The following is an 18,968-nucleotide window of genomic DNA, read 5'->3' on the forward strand; positions in this document are numbered from 1 at the left end:
TTCAAAACCTAAACTCGACAACACCTCCTCTTTGTGCATACCAAATTTCATTAAAATCGGATTAACCGTTTAGAAGTTACCGAATTATTTCCCTCTTTTTTTTTTCCTATACCACTGTGCGATAGTCACCCGTTTTATGCTTATAGGGTTGTTAATCAATTATTTACATACTTATTTTCAAACCACCTTTTGATGAAATTTTACAGTTAGGTAGATTTTTTTACTCAAAATCCAAAATTAAATAAAAATTTCGAATTTTCTTATTAGAAATCCCGGAATTCCCAAAAAAGTTTTAAAAAATCCCAAAAATGGGATTTTTTGGTTTTTTGCCTATTATATCCATACCAGGGGCGGGGTTATCGAAACCCGTTACAAAATGATTAAGAACTTATTGGGTCATATAAAACAGGTCACTATAATTTGATATCGACTATGCGATTTGAGAATTTTTGCTCAAAATTTAATTTTCCATAAAAAATAGGGTTTTTTTGGATGGACCTGGTCCCCTCGGTATCAAAAATTTTTAGGTTTTGTTTCATTTATCGTATTTTATGTAAAGTCAGCTTTCCAAAAAGTATAAATTCTATATACATCTTCTTAAAAACTTTTTAGATAACTTAAAAAGAAAAAGATACTTTGTTCCCAAAAAAATGACAAAAAATCGCCTTTTTTTAATTTTTTAAATTTAAATGCCTATAACTTTGGACTCAGTCATGATTTTTACATAATTCTTTCACTGCTTGGTATATAAACTTGTTGTTAAGCAAATAAAAAAAAATGGCGAAAATCGGAAATATTTGGACCTGCTATTATCAAAAAAACTAAAGTAAGGACGGTAAAAATTTTAAAATTTTAATATTCAAATGCAAATATCTCCTAAACTATAAGAGATAATTTACTGCTACGACGACATTTTTTATAGTGCTCGATGAGGAGATTCTATATACGAAATTTTTTTTAAATCGGAACTCAAATGAAGAAATAGGATCGTTTTAAAAATTTAACATAGCCGAGGTGTCCTAATTTGAGGACCCCCCGCCGGGCCCCTGGTTGGCCTATAAGGTCCAAATTCAAAACCTAAACTCGACAACACCTCCTCTTTGTGCATACCAAATTTCATTAAAATCGGATTAACCGTTTAGAAGTTACCGAATTATTTCCCTCTTTTTTTTTTCCTATACCACTGTGCGATAGTCACCCGTTTTATGCTTATAGGGTTGTTAATCAATTATTTACATACTTATTTTCAAACCACCTACGATACTTACTTATCGCAAACAGATAAAACTTTTGTGTTGTCAAAATGAGAGAATGTTCCTATATACCCTACATCTTTAAAGTGGGAATGATAACACGTGTTTGTGCTGATGTTTGTAACAAACAAAAGCATTGGTCCCACGACCACCTTAAGTCCATTAATTGAAGTAAACATATGGCTCGAATAAAAAAAATTGATACATTTTTTCCTCCAAGTTTGATTTGAAACTGGTACCTAATAAAGCCTGAAAGTGTATTTAATTTAAAACTTAAATTTAATCATAATGCTTATAGGGTTATTACCCAATTATTTTCAATCCACCTCCGATACTTACTTATATCAAATTTTTGTATTGTCAAAATAATTGAATACCTATACCTTTAAAATGGAAATGGTAACATGAGTTTGGGCTAATGTTTGTAACACACAAAAACATTGGTACAACGATTACCGTAAAGCCAATCAATTATGTTCTTAGCTCATGTTTTGATGATGGGACTTTTACTTATTTTTAGTTAAAAACAAAATTCATAAAAATGTCCATAATCGATTATTCGGTTCGATTAATCGACTTTAAAATAGAAACAGTTTATCGGTAAATCGAAAATCGATTATTGAATTTTCATGACAAAGATCAAGGTATTAAAGATCAAGTTCTACCAAGGAATTCCTAGTTGCTTTCAATACCACTCATCACCACAGGTAACGCACTCTCATCATATTTACCTTAAAGAAGGCACTTTGAGCGTTGCTAATGATGATCCTAAGATATAAAACAATCTTCAATAGAAATAAAGATAGACTGATAAATATAAAATCCTGATATATATGAAATTATTCTAACGTCTCTCCACCAATAGGCAGATTCTATTTTCGGTTTACATATAACCATGTTTCCATGAATTATGTCTCAGAAATAAAGAATTTACCTTAAGAAAGGCACTTTGAGCGTTGCTAATGAGGATCCTAAGATATAAAACAATCTTCAATAGAAATAAAGATATACTGATAAATATAAAATCCTGATATATATAAAATTACTCTAACGTCTCTCCACCACTAGGCAGATTCTATGAATAACGCTGTGAGTTCTTTAGTCCATGTATGATTTTATCAACTTTCGTAGTTTAGTTTAGTTTAAACGGGTTATATACCAAAAAAGTATACATCCACTCGAAGACCCAAGAGGATCCATTGTAATTCCCTTTAAGAAGAAACAAAAAACTAAACAGAAAAAAGATAGAAAAGCCGGACAGATAAGTGTGAAGTTAATGAATTCCTATCCTCACACAACCTACAAAACTCCTGTGTGTTAAAGACCCAATTACCCAAAAAGGCTCCTATTGCGCAGTGACCGGTTATAACTCCTACAAGAATTCTAATACTCCTCCTGTCCAATCCTAATAGTATACTGGTTGCCTTGGCATTCAACATCGGCCATAAGGCCTTGGATACCCTGCAATCCATCCTACTATGCCAGGATTGGTTAGAGGAGTTCCGGAATTTATCGGAGATTAACCTGTAGTAGTGGCAGAAAGGCGGTTTCACCAACCTAACTCCACTTAAAGTCTCCAGATTTGACCCTTGTCTGACCAGTTCGTCTGCGATCTCATTACCATATATAATATTGCAGTGCCCTGGAATCCAACACCACCTGATTGTATACATCCCATATAGCTCGCAGATAGCATCCCTGCAGCTGCTTACAAATCTGGAGTGAACTACATGACATTTCAAGGCGTTAAGTGCTGCCTGACTATCAACATAAACTGTCACCTCTGACCCCCTTCTAATGTGTGTCTTTATCAGTTCCGTAGCCTTCCAGATCGCTAAGACCTGTGCCTGGAAAACACTACATTCATCCGGAAGTCTATATGACACCTTTATATTACAATCTACTAAATAAACTCCTGCGCCTGTGCCGGATTCCATTTTAGAACCATCAGTGAAGATTGCACACCCTTCAAACAGAACTTCAGATCCCATCCATGTGTCTCTACTTGGAAACTCTATTTGGGGTGTTTATTCTAAAAAAAGTGGACTTTCGTAATGTGCAATACAAATTAGTTTAATGACAAATATTGGCAAGATCGACCCATAATAGTGCCTAATGTTAAATCATATACATATCACTTTCGAAAATCACTGCTGTAGTGTATCATATGGTCGGACATAATCAATTATACTTTCTTATATGTTTTTTATTTAGTTTTGATAATTTAACAAATTACACAATTAATAATTAAGTGATTGCTAACCAAGAGGAACGAATTTATAGGTATAACAAATAAAATTGTTGTATTTTTTTCCTGTTTGTTTATTCTAAAAGATGTGTCATTTTATGTCAAATTTGAGTTGGGATTCTAAAACAAAATATAAATTAATACGTAGTTCAAAAAGTAGCTGAAACCAATTTAAATGTAATTAATATTTCATTAAATACATACTAAGATGAGCTAACAGCAAACCCCCAGTAGTAGAGAATAAGAGCTATAAAATAAACAAAACTTAAATTTATAAATTATTAATAAACAGATATTACAAGTATTAGCATTATAGAATGAAACCCAAAATATTGTTGTATAATAAAAGACGTAAACGTTCTTTACTACAAGTTATGCCAGTTGATAAAGTAAGAAAATTTCCAAAAATATTATTGTGTAAATAAATAACAAAATATATAGAGATAGTGTTTGTTAAGTTACAAATGGATTCAAAACTTACTTTAACGTTTATTTATTGATTTTATCAGGTGCAACAATTGGCCGGCAGTATTTATCAAGAGTTCGAACGCATGATTAATCGTTATGATGAAGATGTTGTTAAAAACTTAATGCCATTACTGGTTAATGTCTTGGAATGTCTGGACGCCTCTTATCGCATTAATCAGGAACAAGATGTTGAAGTAGAATTGCTAAGAGAAGACAACGAACAGTTGGTAACGCAATATGAACGTGAAAAAAGTGCTAGAAAATTGGCAGAACAAAAGGTATATTATTATAGTTTTAATAATTTAATATGAATGTTCTAATGTTGTAAATATTTTTTTTAGCTGCTGGAGTCTGAAGATTTGGCCGAGCAGGAGAATAAAGAATTAGCCAGCCGTTTGGAATCTTTGGAGAGTATTGTGCGTATGCTGGAGTTAAAGCATAAAAATAGTTTAGAACATGCCAGCCGTTTGGAAGAAAGGGAATCGGAATTGAAAAAAGTAGGTCTTGCTATTACAAATGTATATCTTGTAGAACATAATTTATTATATAACTTTAACTTTAGGAATATAATAAACTACACGAGAGATACACGGAGTTATTTAAAAATCATGTAGACTATATGGAACGCACCAAAATGTTAATGGGCTCTACCCACTCACAAATGAGCACAGCTTCAGATCGCATGGAATTAAGTCGAGCTAGACTTAATCCCGTAGCCAGGTATTGACTTGTAACTTCTAACACTATAATACCTATTCTCATTAACTTTATTACTAGATCTTCCGGTCCCGTTTCCTATGGCTTTGCCTCTTTGGAAAATTCTGCCATGTTAGATACAGAAACTATCTGTAGTGTTGGCAGTAATTCTGATGACTCTGGTCCCCCATCGCTGCAAAATGAATTCGAAACTTTGCAAACTGTAGAAAAGTCTGCTGAAACTGACACCTTACAGCAACAAAATCAAGCTACATCACCACAAAGTGATAGCAGTCCCATAGTGCCAAATGCTCCATCAAATGGTTTGTTATATTATTTCTTTAGTTATTTCCAAACACAGCTCTATAAATTTTATCAACAATTTCGTTATTTATTCTTAAATCGTAGAAAAATTTTCGAAATTTTAAAATCCTATAGATTTTTGTTGTTTAATATTATAAATAGTTTTTCCAACTTTTATGTTTTTAAGGAAATTTTTTGGTAATTTATTGTGATAATGATTTTCTTAAAAAGTATTTTGTGACAGCAAAAAAAAAGTGCATATATGTTATGTTAAAAGTCATATTTCTGACATTTTGGAATTTCTGTGCATTTTAAAATGAATTTTTAGGAAATGTCCTTTTTCTTGTTGTCACATATTGTTTTATACCGATTTATTATTATTATAATAGATATTGTTGTGTTATTTTTTATATTTTTATAAACCGTGATCTGAATTACTCAAAGTATTTTTAGTCTTTAATTTGTTTTATACTTATTTATTATGGAATGAAAAACACTACTAATTTTATTGGTAATAAAATCAAAGATATTAATTTAAGTATTATTTCAAACGATTGGAAATACTCCAACTGAAGTATTTTTTTAATTAAATATTTAATAAATAATACGATTGTGGCCTTTTTATGTTTCGAGAGAAAATAATTCAAGCTAAAATGTATAAAAAATTTAATTTTTTTAAGAAATTTAACAGATTTACAGAATTTTTACTACAAAACAATTAAATTTATCTTTATTACTATCAGATATATGAAATCTGATAGTAAAAAACTACCAAAAACCTCGTCTTAGTTATAAATTTCACATGCCAATATAAATTAAAAAAAAAGGTAACCAAGAAAGTAAAGTATACTTTTCTTAAGAATTGAGCTGCACTGAACCCAAATTGGCCATGAACTTTTCTATCGGGTTTTTGAGATATCGTGTGCTACATATTTTCTTTGACACTTAATATCTTAGGCTAAGATATCTCGAAGAAGTTGGAATATATAACAGATGTTAAAGCTTTATTTATAAGTCGACAAATAGGACTTTTAGATGTCACAAAAGATTTTATAAATAGAGATGTCTTCGCGTTATTATAATGTCTCAAATATGGCCCTGATGTGATGGAGAAGATCTATATTTATTAATATTTAGAAGAAGTTTTATATATCGATGGAGTTTCCTTGTCTTTTCAATTAATTAGGGACTTAAACTTGCATTCGACAATTTATCGTATCAGACCTAATAGTCGGCCATGTTTACAAATTATGTTGAAAACTCGATATTTAATTTGAAATATTGTTCGAAAATGTTTAATCGAAAACTCTAACTTTTGTACAAAAGCGTTTACAACCAGTAAATTGGCTGGAAATTGAAATTCACAATAATTTTAGAATTAATCTCAAAAATAAGAATATAAATTGAGATTTTTATAAACATTTTTTAAAATAATCTCTGGATCATAAGAACAAATTTTTTCCGTAAATTCGAACTTATGTTCGAAAACTATCAAATCAATTTCCACACAGTCCGAACTATCTGAAATTGTCGACAGTACTATATTATGTTCAGTTAGTAGTTTGAAAGGAGGATAAATGTTACATTAGATCCGAAGAAATACACCTAAGCCGTTATCGGATCTGTGGTGCGAATCAAACACACCGCCTTCTGTTTGTATTCGAAACTAAGTATTAAAATTCGAACTGATAAATCTAATAACCGACAAATCAAGGGGAGTCTCAACAAGATATTATTGTAATGAAAAGTTTAAATAAAAAACCCGTGAGCTTGGTTTAGCACAAGGCCTTTGTATTTAGTTATACATTAGTTATACACCCACTCGGAGACCCTCAGTAATAGAAAGGAGACAAAATACCAAGAGGGAAAGATCTGCAGAGTTGAGTTTGTCATAGAAGTGAAGTCTCTATGGTCTGTCACCTGAATAGTAAATCTCCTGCCCTGATTAAACCAAGAGGTTCGACCAAATCGCATTTATCCACATCCCCTAATTCATCGGGGAATCTTTTTTCATTTCATATAATAATGACTTGGAAACCCTGCAATCCATCCCTGCGCCTGCGACCTATTACTACTATTATGGTCCAGATTCGATCTCTGTACAGATACCCAACACAGCCATACTGTTTATAACCCAATTAACGCATCTAAAGCTTTTTTGAAAGCAAAATTAAAGAGCTGTCTGACTATTAACATAAATTGTTACCTCCGACGCCCTGCTAATGTGTGTTTTTATACTGGCCATGGCTTTCAAGATCGCTAAGATCTCCGCCCGAAAGGCATTGCATTCTTTCGGAAGACTACCATATAAACTTCGCACTCTGTGCCGGATTACATTGTGGATCCATTAGTTAAAACGGCACACCCGTCAGAACAGTACATCAGATCCAATTCACTCTTCCCTAGGAAACACTTAGAAGTGTTACCGAGTCCCAAACATTTCGAGATTCCTTCTTAAAAAGACAAATTTAAATAAAATTTTTAATTTTATTCTAGAATTTAATTTTAAATGTAATATAATCAATAAATATTTAAATAAAATAATAGAGCTGTGTTTAGAATAAACTAAACTTACTTTTTTATATTTACTAATATCTCTAAAATTTAAAAAATTTATTCTTTTATCTTTTTTATGCATCTTCCTTAACATTTCCATATGTCATCCAAATGTGTGTCTTGTGTCTTAACATTTGTTAAAATTTTGTTTTCAAACCAAATCATTAATCAACTTGAATGGTGTTAATATCCTTATTAAAATCCACAATTTAACTTTACATTGTCTCCCAACAAAACAAAAATAATGTGTTCATACTAAAATTGTTATCATAAACAAACGAAAAAAAAACAAACATTGTGCATTGTACATTACGTTCAAATTTAGTTGGTCGTACAACTACGAAAAAGGAACAACGTTCTGCGAATACATTATATCAAGAACTATCCTTTCAAGACAATGAAGAAAGTGAAGAAAACGAAATTGTTACAGGTATGTATAAGAATCCAAAGTTGTTTTTAATCCATTAGGATAATATGCAAGGTGTTTGAAAATATTGCCTAATGCAAAGGTCAACATTTTGTCTTGTTAATATATTGAATAATTATGAATTATTGAACAAATTGTTAATATGCGTTATTTATTTTCTTCTCTTTTTTATGTTTATGTTTCTTTTTATGTATAATATATGAAAACAAATTAAACTACTTATTTGCACCCAATACAAAATATATTTAACCTAACATTCATAACAACTTATTTGAACAACACCAAATTCTCTACACACTCCTCTACTCTTCATGTATGAATATTAAAAACACCTACAACAACGCCATGCTTTAGGGAGCTGGGTACATCCTGGGGAATATGCTTCTTCAGGTAGGTATCAAACATCTTATTTGTATGGCTTTATTTACATCACTTGTAAATATTTGAAACATCAAATATGAATACGAATTAAGAAAAAATAAAAAAAATTCGCCTTAAGAAAAAAAGAAATAAAAAATTTTAAATTAATTCTGCAAAGAAAACTTTTATTATAAATGTAACAAAACAATACTCATCATATTTTTTCATATCCTGTTTGTTACCTCTTTTTTCTCTCAATATGCTGTCACTTATTAACAAAAAAAAATTTATTACAACAATTTTGTTTTGATGCAAATGAAAAATTTTTTGTTATCATATGGATACCAAACACATCATCGTGTATATTTGTTATAATTTTTCCTATAAAATAAAAAAAGCTAATGACAACTACTTTGGTAAGTTGTGTATAATTATGTTTTGTAAATTTAGTTGTTGTTTTTTTCTCGGTAGTATTTGGTTTATTGGTTTTGTTTTAATTAAAAAGTAGTTTCGTTTTTAAGTTGCACAAAGTATTTTATTTAGTTTTCTAAAGGTGTTGGTTTAAATTATAAGAATCAGCTTTAAAATTTAAATTATATACATATGTATTTAGATACGTTGTCAAAATAAGTAATTTTCATTATACATATGTATCTTTAATTTTTTATTTATCGTTTTTATTTATCATGTTTATGTAGATAGATATTGTTATAAAAACACCCACCCACTCCCAGTTGTAGTAATTATATTTTTCACAAGAAATAATTGTATAATAAAATATTTTTTATTTTTTATACTAGCTATGCCCAGTGTACTTTGCTACCCCAAAAATATAAAAAATATATTAACAGTGAAATTGTTTCCCCTATAAACAAATTTGTATATCTTTTTGTTCTGTCCCCTTTTATTGTTCTAAATATGCAAAATCCTAAAAACGAAGTTTCCTTTAAACGTTTCAAGCCGTTTTACTATTTCTATAATAACTTTTAGACAAATTAGCGCATTTCAAACATAAAACCAGACAAATAAGGCATTGATCAATATCTTTCTAATCTGAATTTAAACTAAATAGATGCACCTTAAGATTCAACTCCATTCGGAGACCGTGGACCTTGTGAATCGCTTCGATAAAAAGATATAGGAGAAGTAAAACTAAGAATCTCGAAAGATTATAGAAGAAAGAATATAGTCAATAACAGATCAAGAAGTTTCAGAAAATCTGAAACTTTATTGTAGTCTCCAGCCGAAAGAACGACTAATTCCCCTGATAAATCCTAATAAATTGTATGGATTACATCCAGCAATATTACCCAATTCGTCGAAGAATCTACTTCCTAACCATTTCTCTCTAAGACCCTGTACTCTAGAATGTCCGGTATGGTCATGTCCCACTTGGTAACAAAGGTCTTACTTAATAGAATAGTGCCCCGCTAAAACCCCTATCAGAGTCCTTGAGACTACAGCAATAAGTCCAATAAGTACTTTGGTTGCCTTTGCATCAAGCTTTGGCCATAAGGCATTAATACTCTACCATCACATTTAATGTTTCATGGCTGATTAGTTTTGTTCCGTAATCTATCAGAGATCATCCTGTTATGGGGTTTCATCCTTGTGTCTCTTTCATTTAGGTTAAGGTTCATGCGCTATTATACATTGCCCGGTATATTACAGTGTCCTTGTACTCAACACTGCCTTATTGTAAATAGCCTCAAATGCCTATCAAAGGATCCGTGCTTGGAAGACACTGCCTTCATTAGGGAGTTTGAAAGATATTTGTATGCCATTCTCTTTCCTATAGTATGCGTAATATTAGACTAAAGTTATTCGATTTAGTTATAGTTTCTCAGATATACGAGTTTTAATATTTCATTCATGTGGGAAGTGCCACGCCCACTGTTGCCGACTGGTCATTTTATCTCTAAATATCAATATGCATATCAAAGTTACTCATAGTTTCTCAGATATACGAATTTTATGGAATGTAGCACGCCCTATATTACCCATTTTATCCCCAAATATCAAAGTTACCGTAGAAAATTTGGGCTGCAATAGAATGCTAAATATTTGAATTTGAAACACTCACTATTGCAAAATTTAGTTTCACAATGTTAGTATTAACTTTATATGGGAGGTGCCACACCCACTATTCACGAAATGCTTTTATGTACATATTTCAAAGTTCTCCCTGAAAACAATTTTGAAATCTAACTGCTGAACCTGCCCGGCATTCACTAAGAATAGAGAGCGTCACTTCGGAACTTCCTTTATGTTTGCAACATTAGCATACATTTTCGGTTCTGCTCATAAGAAGCCATTCTAAAGTTAAGCATATTCCAGTAAGAGCGTTCTGCATTGAACGGAACAAATGTGAGTCGAGTCGAAACATTTTTACTTGTTTAACTCTGATTCCATCAAATATAGAACTTTATTATGGTGCCATAGATATTCATGATTCGTCTAAGTAACAATACAATAAAATTTAAAATTTAGGGTTCAGTATCTATTTTCGGTAGCCGAATAAGAGTTTCCGAAAAAAACACTTCCTCATTGTAAAGACCTTTACCACTCTAATTGCATTTGTTTTTAAAGTAAACTAATTCACACTCTCAGTCGCATTAACTTCCATCCTGTTGTTTAATTATTTAGTAGTAAAACATTAGAAATCACTTAGTTGAAGAACAATTTTTTAAATATTTTCTTTTAATATTTATTTAATTTCCATCTTTTAGGTATGGGCAAAGAAGTGGAAAATCTCATTATGGAGAACAATGAACTTTTGGCTACTAAGTATGAATTAATTCCTTAAACACAATTTCAATAATTTGCCACTAATTTACCTCGCATCTCCTTATAGAAACGCTCTTAACATTGTCAAGGATGATTTGATTGCCCGTGTCGATGAGTTGACGGGAGAAATTGAAATTTTACGCGAAGAACTAAATGCCATGCAACAGTCACGCAATAAACTGCGTACCAAGGTGCAAGAATTAGAAGAGGAACTAAAGAAAACCAAAGAACAAGTCAAACAACAAAGTAAGTTTTTAGCCAAGTTAAAAGCGTAGTAATTAAGTATTTTCAATTTCAGATGACAATGATCAAGATGAAAATGATGTACCGTTGGCTCAGCGTAAACGTTTTACACGCGTTGAAATGGCTATGGTTCTAATGGAGCGTAATCAATACAAAGAACGTTTAATGGAGCTGCAAGAAGCAGTGCGTTTAACGGAAATCTTGAGAGCCACTCGTACAGTGGATAATTTAGATAAGAAATCTAAACAAAGCATATGGAAATATTTTAGTAATCTATTTACGTAAGTTTTTTCTAATTTACCTTTTCTTTAAATGATTATGCTAAAATTAACCTAATTTCATTCTTTATAGCCCCTCCAATCGCCCACAAGAGCGTGTCGCTGATGGGCAGGGAGGGGGGCCTATGTTTCGCTACTCAAGCCCATCTCACTCTCATGGATCCCCCAGTAGAAATAGCGACAGTCGCCTTGCCATAACTGGTGGCGGACCACCCCATCCCGCCAGTGCTGGCCTAGCCAATGCCTTGGCCAATAAAGATTATGCCGAAGAAGGGACCTCTGAAAGAGCCCGTGCTAGACGTCATGAACAATACCGTCAACTGAGAGCTCATGTTCAGAAGGAAGACGGTCGTTTGCATGCTTATGGCTGGAGTTTGCCGGGTAATAAAGCTGAAAAAGAACAGCAATCCAGACATTCTGGCGGTGTTCCCGTGCCCGTGTATTGTAATCCTTTGGCGGAGGCCTCACCTCATATGAAAGTCTTTTGTGCGGCAGGAGTTAATCTCAATGGAGGTTTTACCAAAAATGGTCAATCCATAATACCCTCTACTTCACCATATGCTCCTCGTTCGACGGCTAAAATTACTGAAATTACTAGTCCCACAGCGGAGCACTCGGCCGAGGCATTAGATCGTCAAATAACTCGTTGCAGCCTCGAAAATCTCGAGCCCGAGACCCAGTTAACATCTTATGTTTGGATATGCACAAGTACCCATGCAGCCAGTACTGTGACTGTGGTGGATGCTAATCAATCGGCCACAGTTTTAGATGTATTTCCAATTTGTGCCTCTCATTTGTTGTGTATTGCCTCGGTACCCGGTGCCATGGAAAAAGATTACGCTCTACTTGAAAACTCGGAGGTTATAAAGGCCGGTGAAATGTTGGAGAGACCTGGAGAAGGAAGTGAAGGTTTTGGCAAGGTCGAGTTTATACGTGTTAAACCCAAAACGGATCCAAATAGCAATACCAAAGATACAGATCACAATGAGCAAACTTTAGAGGTAAATGCTGAAACTCCAGTGGAAGAAAAAGCTAAAGAAGCTACGGAAAAGTCGAATGAACAGAACGGTTCAATACCAATTGAACCCTTAGGCAATGTTAACGAAATTAAAATACGTCAGCCCATACCGGGCATACCGCAACGTATCCATAACGATGCTACCGATACTACAACCACTACCAACAAGTCAACCGATAGTAGTAATAATACCACATCGCAATTCAGCAATAACAATAATTCTTCGACGAAACAACAACAATTGCCATTCTCAAAACCCATTAATCCCATATTGGGAACTAAGGATCGTGAAGAGCCCGTCATGAGTTCGGTGGGTCCCACTATGTGGATGGGTGCTCAGGATAATTGGTTGTACGTCCATAGTGCTGTTGGTCGTTGGCACGAGTGTTTGCATAAAGTTCATTTGCCCGATGCCGTCCTAGCGATAGTTCATGTTGAGTCACGAGTTGTGGTGGCCCTTGCAAATGCCCAATTAGCCGTGTTCCGCCGCCAAACAGACGGCCAATGGGATCTGAATAGTTATCATTTAGTGACGCTAGGTGATCGCAATCATTCGATACGTTGTCTCTGTGTGGCCGGCGAACGTATATGGGCCGCCCATCGCAATAAGATCTTTATTGTGGATCCGATCTCGTTAAATATTATCCATTCGCTGGACGCACATCCGCGCAAAGAGAGCCAAGTGCGACAAATGGCGGCAACAGGTGCTGGTGTATGGGTTTCGATCAGGTATAGTTTTACATAATTTTTTTTAATTTGGTAACTTTGTAAGGGAATGTCTCTGTGGGCAATGAATGCAAACTCACTCAAACTATAGACTAGACTGTGGCCTAGACTATAGACTAGAATATAGACTAGACTATAGACTAGACTATAGACTAGAATATAGACTAGACTATAGGACTAGACTAGACTATAGACTAGACTATAGACTAGACTATAGACTAGACTATAGACTAGACTATAGACTAGACTATAGACTAGACTATAGACTAGACTAGAGACTAGACTATAGACTAGACTATAGACTAGACTATACTAGACTATAGACTAGACTATAGACTAGACTATAGACTAGACTATAGACTAGACTATAGACTAGACTATAGACTAGACTATAGACTAGACTATAGACTAGACTATAGACTAGACTATAGACTAGACTATAGACTAGACTATAGACTAGACTATAGACTAGACTGACTAGACTATAGACTAGACTATAGACTAGACTATAGACTAGACTATAGACTAGACTATAGACTAGACTAGACTAGACTATAGACTAGACTATAGACTAGACTATAGACTAGACTATAGACTAGACTATAGACTAGACTATAGACTAGACTATAGACTAGACTATAGACTAGACTAGACTAGACTATAGACTAGACTATGACTAGACTATAGACTAGACTATAGACTAGACTATAGACTAGACTATAGACTAGACTATAGACTAGACTATAGACTAGACTATAGACTAGACTATAGACTAGACTATAGACTAGACTATAGACTAGACTATAGACTAGACTATAGACTAGACTATAGACTAGACTAACTAGACTATAGACTAGACTATAGACTAGACTATAGACTAGACTATAGACTAGACTATAGACTAGACTATAGACTAGACTATAGACTAGACTATAGACTAGACTATAGACTATAGACTATAGACTAGACTAGACTAGACTATAGACTAGACTATAGACTAGACTATAGACTAGACTATAGACTAGACTAGACTATAGACTAGACTATAGACTAGACTATAGACTAGACTATGACGAGACTAGACTAGACTAGACTATAGACTAGACTATAGACTAGACTATAGACTAGACTATAGACTAGACTATAGACTAGACTAGACTATAGACTAGACTATAGACTAGACTATAGACTAGACTAGACATAGACTAGACTATAGACTAGACTATAGACTATAGACTAGACTATAGACTAGACTATAGACTAGACTATAGACTAGACTACTATAGACTAGACTAGACTATAGACTAGACTATAGACTAGACTATATGACTAGACTATAGACTAGACTATAGACTAGACTATAGACTAGACTATAGACTAGACTATAGACTAGACTATAGACTAGACTATAGACTAGACTATAGACTAGACTATAGACTAGACTATAGACTAGACTATAGACTAGACTATAGACTAGACTATAGACTAGACTATAGACTAGACTATAGACTAGACTAGACTATAGACTAGACTAGACTATAGACTAGACTAGACTATAGACTAGACTATAGAAGACTAGACTATAGACTAGACTATAGACTAGACTATAGACTAGACTATAGACTAGACTATAGACTAGACTATAGACTAGACTATAGACTAGACTATAGACTAGACTATAGACTAGACTATAGACTAGACTATAGACTAGACTATAGACTAGACTATAGACTAGACTATAGACTAGACTATAGACTAGACTATAGACTAGACTATAGACTAGACTATAGACTAGACTATAGACTAGACTATAGACTAGACTATAGACTAGACTATAGACTAGACTATAGACTAGACTATAGACTAGACTATAGACTAGACTATAGACTAGACTATAGACTAGACTATAGACTAGACTATAGACTAGACTATAGACTAGACTATAGACTAGACTATAGACTAGACTATAGACTAGACTATAGACTAGACTATAGACTAGACTATAGACTAGACTATAGACTAGACTATAGACTAGACTATAGACTAGACTATAGACTAGACTATAGACTAGACTATAGACTAGACTATAGACTAGACTATAGACTAGACTATAGACTAGACTATAGACTAGACTATAGACTAGACTAGACTATAGACTAGACTATAGACTAGACTATAGACTAGACTATAGACTAGACTATAGACTAGACTATAGACTAGACTATAGACTAGACTATAGTCTAGGCCACAGTCTAGTCTATAGTTTGACTAGGATTATCGTTTAAATATTTTTCTCTTTTTATATTTAATATAACATAAAACACAATTTACAAATATTTTCAAAAAAATTACACAAATTTAATAAATCAAAACATTAACACAATTTCAATAGATTGGACTCAACTTTACGTTTATACAACACATACACATTTGAACACAAACAGGATGTGGATATAGAACCGTACGTATCGAAAATGCTGGGTACTGGTAAATTAGGATTCTCTTTCGTACGTATAACGGCTTTAATGGTGTCGTGCAATCGTCTATGGATTGGTACCAGTAATGGTGTTATTATCTCTGTGCCCTTATCCGAAGGTCAAGGAAAATTAAGTAAGTTTTTCAGACAAAGAACTAAAGAAATTTTTAAATTAAATTAATTCTTAAAACAGATGATCCCAGTAGTCAACTGCCTTTATGTTGTATGGCCAATGCTCAACTATCTTTTCATGGACATCGTGATGCTGTTAAATTCTTTGTTTCAGTACCACTGCGTCAAAATAATAGCGCTCAATTACAATTTACCAATAAACGACCCGATATGCTGGTAATGTGTGGCGGTGAAGGTTATATTGATTTTCGCATAAGTAAGTTGTAATATCTTTCTTTTTTATTTACTTAATTTTTAAATAGCTTTTAAGCATTTTTTTTGTATAACTTTTTTTCAAAATACTTTTTTTTACACGGTTGGGTTATATTGAATTCACATTTTGTTCTTATCGCAGGACAAGAGAGAACTATAACTGATGCTAGTGATAATGCTGCGCATTTGATAGTTTGGAAAGTTGATTCGTAAGATTTATATTATACCTCTTTGTTTTCCTTGTTTTTATTTAACCTCTTCTTATTTTTGTTAATTGCTGTTCTATTTTAATTTTGTTGTTGTTTGCAATTTGAGTAATGATAAAAATATATTAACGTATTTTTTTATTTAATTTATTTCTTTGTTCTATTTTGTTTTTAAATTATAGTAAATTTAATTTATAGTTTTATCAACTGGAACTTTATAAATTAACGTTATACGTTTGCCAATCATATACGAGCGTTATAAATTGGTTAAAACGCTTACTTAGTTTTGTTTCGAAACAACGAATAAGGAGTTATGTGACCTGAATTCAAACCAAGGTTTATATGATTTTTTTCAATATTTTTGTTTAAAGTTTTTTTTCAATTGGTGTTTTATTATATTTTGCTTTACAATTATATACATTTTTTTAAAATGCACTCCTTTTTTTAATCTATAAAACCTATAGAACAGAAATGGTCACACATTGGCTTTTGCAAAGTTTTAATTTTTGCACTTTATTATTTAAATATTTTGCTTAAGCAAAATAAAAAAACAAATTTTTTATACAATATTTTAATATTTTGTTTAATTGGTTTTCGGTTATACATATTTTTTATAATTTTATTTAAATTCTACTAAAATTGTAAATAATTTTATTTATTTCTGCAGATTATGCTGAAAATTATTGCTTAAGAACAAGAAATTACACAAAATGTTCTTATAACACCTAATTTCTTAAAACTTTGAAAAGGCTCATTTGTCCAAATTTATTTCCTTTTATATATAATTTTGTTAATAATTTTATTTCGAAATTTTTTTGCAATAAGAATCATTAACTTTACAAAACAAACTACCAAATATGCGCAGTGGTGTGTACACATAAACTATGTATTATGTATAAAATATGTAAATAATTATATGTATTTATAAGTCCGATAAAAATTCAGTATTTTTGTAAAGAGTCCAAATGCAATTTTGTAAAGAGTCCAAATGCAAGAGTCCAATTTACAGTATTTCTCAGAAAAAATCGAATTAGGCATTTGTTTGCTCACTTCGGCTTTTATTGTTTTGCATTCAAAATTTATTTCAGCATTAAATTTTAATATAATTTATGTTTTAAAAATGTTACGCCTTTTAGAAAAGTGTAAGATTAATAATTGTGTGTGTTGTTTTACATTAGCTTCCATAGACATACATATGAACAAATTTTTGACGCTATGAAACGTAAAAAACGAACTTTTAGATATCCCACTTAAAATATAACTGATTTAGCCATGTCCGCTTGTCTGTCCGTATGTATGTCGAGACCAATTTTCGGAATACCGCAGATATCTGCGAGACCCAATTTTATAGTTATATCAGAAATAACAAAGATATGTATGTGGAATATTCCGAAACCACTCATGGAAACATTACGATTTTTTCTCGATCTTGTTTAATTTTTCACAAACTAGCTATTATTTTAACAAATTTTGTCACTAGTCTTTTCTTTTGTGAAGGGATTAACATGGTTGAAGACTAGACTATAGACTAGACTATAGACAAGACTATAGACTAGACTATAGACTAGACTATAGACTAGACTATAGACTAGACTATAGACTAGACTATAAACTAGACTATAGACTAGACTATAGACTAGACTATAGACTAGACTATAGACTAGGCTATAGACTAGACTATAGACTAGACTATAGACTAGACTATAGACTAGACTATAGACTAGACTATGGACTAGACTATAGACTAGACTATAGACTAGACTAGACTATAGACTAGACTAGACTATAGACTAAACTAAACTAAACTAGACTAGGCTAGACTAGACAAGACTATAGACTATAGACTAGACTATAGACTAGACTAGACTTCTTCTTAAGCAAATATAGACTATAGACTAGACTATAGACTAGACTATAGACTAGACTATAGACTAGACTATAGACTATAGACTAGACTATAGACTAGACTATAGACTAGACTATAGACTAGACTATAGACTAGACTATAGACTAGACTATAGACTAGACTATAGACTAGACTATAGACTAGACTATAGACTAGACTATAGACTAGACTATAGACTAGACTATAGACTAGACTATAGACTAGACTATAGATTAGACTATAGACTAGACTATAGACTAGACTATAGACTAGACTATAGACTAGACTATAGACTAGACTATAGACTAGACTATAGACTAGACTAGACTATAGACTAGACTATAGACTAGATTATAGACTAGACTATAGACTAGATTATAGACTAGACTATAGACTAGATTATAGACTAGACTATAGACTAGACTATAGACTAGATTATAGACTAGACTATAGACTAGACTATAGACTAGATTATAGACTAGACTATAGACTAGACTATAGACTAGACTATAGACTAGACTATAGACTAGACTATAGACTAGACTATAGACTAGACTATAGACTAGACTATAGACTAGACTATAGACTAGACTATAGACTAGACTATAGACTAGACTATAGACTAGACTATAGACTAGACTATAGACTAGACTA

General features: G+C 32.4%; 1 protein-coding gene across 14 annotated transcripts in view; it reads left to right on the forward strand.

Moving 5' to 3' along the window:
- The window catches only part of LOC119604197 (JNK-interacting protein 3), a 56,426-nt gene that overhangs the window by 34,800 nt on the left and 2,658 nt on the right, over positions 1-18,968 (forward strand). For 3 of the 14 annotated variants that reach the window (XM_037956662.1, XM_037956665.1, XM_037956660.1), the window contains 13 exons: positions 4,011-4,247; positions 4,311-4,466; positions 4,532-4,689; positions 4,747-4,988; positions 7,850-7,954; positions 8,306-8,341; positions 8,710-8,727; positions 11,041-11,098; positions 11,166-11,344; positions 11,397-11,622; positions 11,693-13,366; positions 15,756-15,973; positions 16,033-16,227. In XM_037956662.1, coding sequence (XP_037812590.1) covers positions 4,011-4,247; positions 4,311-4,466; positions 4,532-4,689; positions 4,747-4,988; positions 7,850-7,954; positions 8,306-8,341; positions 8,710-8,727; positions 11,041-11,098; positions 11,166-11,344; positions 11,397-11,622; positions 11,693-13,366; positions 15,756-15,973; positions 16,033-16,227 — 3,502 coding nt within the window. Of the gene's footprint in view, positions 1-3,758; positions 3,891-4,010; positions 4,248-4,310; positions 4,467-4,531; positions 4,690-4,746; positions 4,989-7,849; positions 7,955-8,305; positions 8,342-8,709; positions 8,728-11,040; positions 11,099-11,165; positions 11,345-11,396; positions 11,623-11,692; positions 13,367-15,755; positions 15,974-16,032; positions 16,228-16,365; positions 16,437-16,611; positions 16,766-18,968 lie in introns of those variants that run through there. The other 11 variants (XM_037956664.1, XM_037956667.1, XR_005231490.1 and 8 more) reach the window with 10 other exon arrangements.

The sequence above is a fragment of the Lucilia sericata genome, unplaced genomic scaffold, assembly GCF_015586225.1.
Source record: "Lucilia sericata isolate MDLA Ls3-8-SP2 unplaced genomic scaffold, ASM1558622v1 Contig000368F_arrow, whole genome shotgun sequence".
In the NCBI taxonomy this organism is placed as follows: Eukaryota; Metazoa; Arthropoda; class Insecta; order Diptera; family Calliphoridae; genus Lucilia; species Lucilia sericata.